General features: G+C 42.5%; 1 protein-coding gene across 4 annotated transcripts in view; it reads right to left on the reverse strand.

Annotated features, from left to right (window-relative positions):
- PEX5 (peroxisomal biogenesis factor 5) overlaps positions 1-7254 on the reverse strand; it is an 18376-nt gene that overhangs the window by 10346 nt on the left and 776 nt on the right. For all 4 annotated transcript variants that reach the window (XM_014536248.1, XM_014536246.1, XM_014536245.1 and 1 more), the window contains exons 2-5: positions 6892-7054; positions 6143-6178; positions 5741-5873; positions 5391-5522 (exon numbers count right to left, since the gene is read on the reverse strand). In XM_014536248.1, the coding sequence (XP_014391734.1) occupies positions 5391-5522; positions 5741-5873; positions 6143-6178; positions 6892-7038 (448 nt within the window). In that variant the 5' untranslated portion in view covers positions 7039-7054. The remainder of the gene's footprint in view (positions 1-5390; positions 5523-5740; positions 5874-6142; positions 6179-6891; positions 7055-7254) is intronic.

A 7254-nucleotide genomic window follows, 5' to 3' on the forward strand; every position in this document is an offset into this window, starting at 1 on the left:
GTTGGAGTCCGCAGCAAGCAAGCCTCGTGCTCGCTTCAGTGCCTGGCTGCCGGCCGCCATCTTGGCTGACAGTTAATTTGCATATACTCACTGATTAGCCAATGAAAAGGGTAGCGGTTGTACACTAATTACCATGTTTCTCTTTTATTAGTGTAGATACTAGAGGCCCAGCACATGAAATCACATGAGACCCAGACCTGCCACGCCACCAGGACCCCAGTCCCGCCGTTCACAAGTAGCTCACTGCCACCAGCCACGAGCAGCTCACGGGCCAGTGGGGGGGGAACCTAGAGGTGCTCCATGCACCTCTTGGTGACCAGTTGTTTGGTCATTACAGCCACAGGCTTCTTATATATGTAGATATTACCAATATAATAAAATATATCGTTGACAATATTTTTGATCATGCACTCTGTCTCTTAATGTCACAGATTCCCAACATTTATATCCATATATCCTTCACTAGCTCTTACAGGCAACATTTATTTTTCCTTTGCCCCAACTAGACTGTTGGCTCAAGAGTAGAGACCTAATAATGAGATGCTTAACACTTAGACTTTATAATACCTCCCAGTTCCTTTGTCCCATTCTGTTGAAGAATAACCAGTTCCTCCTCCTTACTCTCAACTAGAGTGTTTTACAAAAGCATACTCAGGCCACAAGTGCTCCTTACAGAGAACACCATTTCTGTGAAACGCTCCTCTCAAAGATAAGCAACTGAAAAAAAATACAAAGTGCCTGGACTATAAAACAGACATGAGAAAAATTAAAAGAAAATCCCAAAGGTGAGAAAAGACTTCTTCAAATACCTGTAATTTAATATTTGGCCATATTAGCCAAAAGACTCAGAATTTTTTGGCATTTGGGAACCTGCTCCAACAAAGGAGTCAAAATAAAATTACCAAAAGAGTACCACTTGGCCTTCACAATATTTTTTGAGAAATTCTTACAGAAAATCAGATTCATTTGGATACCTCTGAGATTAAAGCATCTAAAGCCTACAGATGGAAAAGGACTGTCCTAGGACACACTGATTAGTAGAGTTCAAACTAACAACCCAGGTACCAATTATCCAATTCAGAATGTTCACCTCTTACAGTTTCTCATTGTGTGTTCATTCCACCTAGGCACATCCAACCCAAACTCAGAACTTCCTACCCTTATCCATCAGTTTTCTGCATTTGCTAAATAGCACAGTAATAAAAATGTAGATTCTATAGTCAGCCTACTTGCACTCAAATCCCAACTCCACAACTTATTCACCATGCATTTTCAGACAAATTACTCAATCTGCCAAGTTTCCATTTCCTTATCTATAAAATAGAAATAATAATAGCTACCTCAGAGAGAGGTCATAAAGACCAAATGAGATGATGCATACATAAAACACAAAGTAACAAGTATTGACTATTGCTATCATAGCTGGCCACTCGTGGCAAACTTACACCAAAAACAGAAAACATCACAATGAGATTGTGATTCCTTTTATTCCACAGCCTCTTCCTCTGCCGTCCAGGGGAGACCTATGGCACTCACCTTCTGCTTCTACTGCCCACTGTTTTTCCTATGAAAGTACAGGATTCATTATCATTGAACTTCACACACCACGTTAGCTGAGGCCTTCTAAATTCAAAACTCCTTAAGGATGTGTTTCATTCCTAGAGCTAAGCAATCATGAAGTGGAGAATTATTTGGCCCAGAAAATTAGGGTTGGAGGGCACATTCTATCAACAAATCTGGCAGACTAAAAAGTAACTTTATACATACAGAAGGCCAAAAGACATATGAAAACATGCTCAAAGTCACTAATTATACGAGAGATGCAAATCAAAACGACAATGTGGTATCATCTCACACCTGTCAGAATGGCTATCATCAACAAACAAACAAACAACAAGTGTTGGAGAGGATGTGGAGAAAAAGGAACCCTTCTGCACTGCTGGTGGGAATGCAGACGGGTGCAGCCACTGTGGAGAACAGTATGGAGCTTCCTCAAAAAACTAAAAATGGAACTCCCATTTGACCCAGTGATCCCACTTCTAGGAATATATCCCAAGAAGCCAGAAACACCAATCAGAAAGGATATATGCACCCCTATGTTCATAGCAGCACAATTCACCATAGCTAAGATTTGGAAACAGCCTAAGTGCCCATCAGCAGATGAGTGGATTAAAAAACTGTGGTACATCTACACAATGGAATACTACGCTGCGGTAAAAAAGAAGGAACGCTTGCCTTTTGCAACAGCATGGATGGAACTGGAGAGCATTATGTTAAGTGAAATAAGCCAGTCAGAGAAAGATAAATACCATATGATCTCACTCATTTGTGGATTATAGAGAACAACATAGTCTGATAAACAGGGACAGATCCAAAGACAGAGAAACAGCGATCAGACTATCACTCCCCAGAGGGAAAGTAGGGGAGGGAGTGGGTAAGCTGAAGAGATCAACCAAAGGACTTGTATGCATGCATATAAGCCAAACCAATGGACATGGACAACAGGGGGATGGGAGCATGAGTGTGTGTGTGGGGGGCGGGGGGGTAAGGACACATTTGTAATACCTTAACTAATAAAGAATTTAAAAAAAAGTAACTTTATGTGCAATGGAATAATTCTATATCTTGATTGTAGTGGTGGTTACACAAATCTACACTTCATAAAACTATAAAAACATACACAAATAAGGGCATGTAAACCTGGTGAAATCTAATAAGCTCTATGGATTACACCAAAAGCAATTTCCTGATTTTAATATTGTGCATAACAGTTATGCAAAATGTTATCATTGAGAAAAAAAACAGAATAAAAGATACACAGAACCTTTCTGTACATTTTTTGGCAACTTCCAGTGAAACTATAGGTATTTCCAAATAAAACAAAAAAATTGAACTTCACCGTTCCTTTTAAATTTAATTCTAGAATTGTAACAATGGGGATTAGAAAATAATAAGGATATAAAGAATATATCCTTCTCTCATCTCAGTCTACTTATCCATAAAGTAACAAGTAATCTATATCATCAATATAATCATATCACCCACAAATGTTGAGAATAAAAAAAATCAATTACTAGAAAATCAATTTCCTTTAGCTCTTTCTCCCAGATCTCACTTCATTCATTCACTAAATACTGAAGATCCACTACATACAAAGCAATATACTACTGCAATAAGACATTTTTATGAAGGTACACTCCAAATAGCTCTACTTCTCTTTCCAGCTTCCCATGTCCCTGCCTCTATGAAGCAGGCATGGTTACAAAAGAATGTATAAAAAAGAGATCTCCCAAAGAAGATTTTACAGATTTAAGATAAAGTCCAATGTGTGTTTTTTATTAAGTTGTTTTTCACTTACAGGCTAAGGAAGATTTCAATGGCTGCAAACAATTCAGGTAATTGTAACAAAAATCTCATCAGTCTCAATGCTTACAGTAGCAATGATTTTTTTTGAGTTGTGATAAATGACTGATGCCCACACATTACAACAGAAGTCTCTATGTAATAAGAGATAGCACTTACACTAAGGTTTATATGAAACACTGAGTTTCAGTCTGGTGGAGGGTCTCTATTACAGCACAGATTTCTCAACGATAGTGTAATGGTTCTAAGTATAGAGCCCACAGTTAAACAGACATGAGTTCCAATATCAGCTCTGTTACTGAATGACTTTGGACAGAGTATTTAACCTTCCCAAATCTTAGTTTCCTTATCCATAATATAGGGGAGGAATACCTGCCTTGTTAAGTGTTACTGTAAAATTCAAATGGGTTTAAGAATATAACATATATAGCCCAGCTGGTGTTGCTCAGTGAAATTAGCAACCTATGAACCAGGAGATCATGGTTCGATTCCAGTCAGGGCCCACGCCTGGGTCGCAGGCTTGATCCCAAGTGGGGGGACGTGCAGGAGGCAGCCAATCAAAGATTCTCTCTCATCATTCATGTTTCTATGCCTCAAATCCCAACTCCACAACTTATTTACCATGCATCAATCTCAAAGGATGCAGTGAGCATGGATGCCCTCAAAGAGGGAAAATTTGACTGAGACCCTGAAGAGCTGAAGCTGTAGGCCTGGCAGTACTACATAATGGTTAAATCCACAGGGTCTGGAATCATTCAAACCCAGAGTCAAATCCCAACTCCACTACTCACAAAACTGTGTCACCTTGGGCAAAGTTCTTATCTATAAAACTAGGAATAAAAACAGTAACTATCTCCTGGGCTCTCATGATTAAATAGATAATGCATTTAAAGCACTAAACACAAAGCCTTTAAACATGATAAATAAACATTAGCTATTATTATTAATTTGTATTATTATCATCAGGGTATGGTCTTTGACCTCCAAGATCTTATACTTCAGGCCCTTGAACTCAGCAATTTCACTCTCCAAGGCCCAATTCTGTTCAAGATAACTTAATGCCAAAATCCCATAGGGTATGTTAAATAATTCTCCCTCCCTGAGCCACACTGCAATCCATCCAATCTCTCCACCAAACTACAATAATAAAGTTTCAGGTAACAAAGTATATAATTCCTCATCCCCTCTCTCCCCCCCTCTCTTTTTCTCTCTCTCTCACAAACACAAACAGTCCTCTGTTTAATATAAGTTTCAATTCCCTATTATTATTATCACCTAAGGGAAATCAGATTCAGTGGCCCATAGAAATGAGTCAAGAATTCAGAAAAGTCTTAAGCAGCTGAATCACTCTACATATACCCTTAGATGAATTAGGGTAACAGTGCAGAGTACTGATTGCCCCATGGGAACCTGCCGGAAGCCGGTCCATCCTTGCTGCTTGACACAGTCGCTGCAGGGAAGAAACATCTGCACAGTATATGTTTCAAGGGAACTGGCGTATACGGCATACTGTTCTTAATATGTTTGCTCCCCTACTTAGTGCTATGTGTTTTAACCAAGGTCACCTCTCCAAGAAAGGTTGTTTCCCCAGGTAGGGGTTTTTCCCTGGAGTTAGGGAGGGAATAAAACCCCTTAACTAAGTGCCAGGCGGGTAATTAATCACTTTAACTACGAACAATCACGCTTAAGCTACATAATCTTTACTTAAAATAATCTCCTTCAGTTACTTCCTTGTAGCTTAATAGAACAATAGAGTAACCTTGGAATGGAGATAAGAAACGCCCTAACCTTTGGAATAGAATGGATAGGATTAAAATCAACTGGTATAAATACAGATGTAACAGAATAAAGACAGAACTTGGCTGGAGATCCTGGCTAGAGAACCTGGCTACTAGGCTGCTCAACTGAACGCTGTCTCCTTGTCATTCCTTCTTCGCCGACTCCATCCACACCTTTGGGAACCCCTGGACCTGCTGGGGTTGGACCCCAATAGGAACCACTTCAGATTTTCCCCTGAGGAGCCTCACCTGTAACTTCAGAGATGAATTCTTGGGACCAGTCCGTCTCATTATAATCCTGCGTTACATCCACAGCATCTCCAGCTGCAAGAAATTCCTGGGCCCAGTTCTCAGACAAGGCCAAGTCTGCCACCCCAGGGGCTGGAGATAGAGAAGGAGAGAACTGAGAAACAAAAGAAATGCATATCATTCTCTCATGCCTAAGGAACCCTGAGTGCCCATGAAAACACTGTTCCTTTTGTCTCCTTCTGCATCTCAAGTTTCCCAGTCCCAGCAGCATCCAAATATGGAACCCCCTTGGCTCTATCTGCACACAAAAAAAAATGGTGATCTCCCCTCCCATCAGACTCTGGACCCACCTCTCTGGGGTGCCTGGCGGAAACTTGACTGTTCAATCTCCTGCATCTCTGCCAGGAGGTCATCCATCTTGAAGGTCTGAGGGGCACGCGATATAAGTGGTTCATTCTGGTCCTGGAGGAATTCGGCCACCAACTGTCAGAAGAGAGATGGTGAGATGAACCCAGCAAGAGGCAGGGCCATGGGATGGGGGTTACTAATGTCAAACAGAAGGAAAAGAAAACACAGAAACTACAGAATTGGGAATACGCCAAGAAATACATTTTTTTAAAAATAAGCAAGAGGGCTAAAGCAAATTTCATTTGGTCAGGAAAGTCCAAAGACTGAAATGTGGGTGAACCAACTTTAAAGTAAAAACACAATGGGCAACAGGAAAATGAAACAGAAGAGACTAGAATACTTACCTCATCTTCAGAGGCTACCCCCAAAGGCTTAGGGACCTAGACAGAAGGGAGACAACAAAACCTCTGTGAGCCTCCTTTCTTCACCTATAAAACAGTTGCCTCCATCAATGTAAAGATGTACAGTGCTTAGCATGTTGCTTAGTAAACACTCGTTGATTGAGTGGTAACTATTCTTTGCAACACGATGGGCAGTGATTTTCAACCTTTTTTCATCTCATGGCACACACAAACTAATTCCTAAAATTCTGCAGCACACCAAAAAATAAATTTTCTGCTGATCCGACCAAAAAAAATAGGTATAACTTTGTTTTTTGTTAAATGTATCTTTTTATTGATTTCAGAGAAGAAGGAAGAGAGCGATAGAAACATCGATGATGAGAGAGAATCACTGATCGACTGCCTCCTGCACACCCCGCTCTGGGGATCAAGCCCCCAACCCTGGCCTGTGCCCTGACCCGGCATCCAACTCTGACCTCCTGGCTCACAGGCGGAAGCACAACCAGTGAGCCACAACCCGCTGGGCTAGGTCTCATTTCCATTCATTCACAGCGGACGGCTATTGTGTGGGCTCCTGTCATTTTTTTATTTGACAATCTAAAGAGAAAGAGGTCAGTGCCCCCGAACACACAGTCGGGTACTGCATGTCTTACAAAGTCTGGCCGCGCACTGAGAAAGCAGCTCGGTGTACTTCCTAATAGGCACCCTCTACCCCACGCCACTCCTGGGCCCTCCGACCCAAGAACACTCACCGCCTCGGAGGCTGGGGTCCCGGGCGGCCAGGGACCGGGCCTCAGCCCCTCCTGCCGAAGGGCCTTGTCCTGGGTGAAGTGCCCGGCCAGCTTCATGAGCGGGTTGGCACCCCCGCATTCGGCCTCCACCAGCTCCCGCATCGCCATGGCGACCGCCAGCTCTCTGATGGGCAGAGAAGGTGAGGAACTCAGGTCCCGCAGTCACACCCAAACCACCACCCAGCCAGAATCTGGAGGAGGCGGACCAACGTCCGCCCCAGGTTAGCCCCTGGCCCTTCCCCACCTGTGCCTCCTGCTGCGGCCTCACCACGGTCAGAAGTCCGAGAGGGGACCGCTGCTCTCCTGCCGCCCACCCACCCCCAG

Source organism: Myotis brandtii, unplaced genomic scaffold, assembly GCF_000412655.1.
Source record: "Myotis brandtii unplaced genomic scaffold, ASM41265v1 scaffold1579, whole genome shotgun sequence".
Classification (NCBI taxonomy): domain Eukaryota; kingdom Metazoa; phylum Chordata; class Mammalia; order Chiroptera; family Vespertilionidae; genus Myotis; species Myotis brandtii.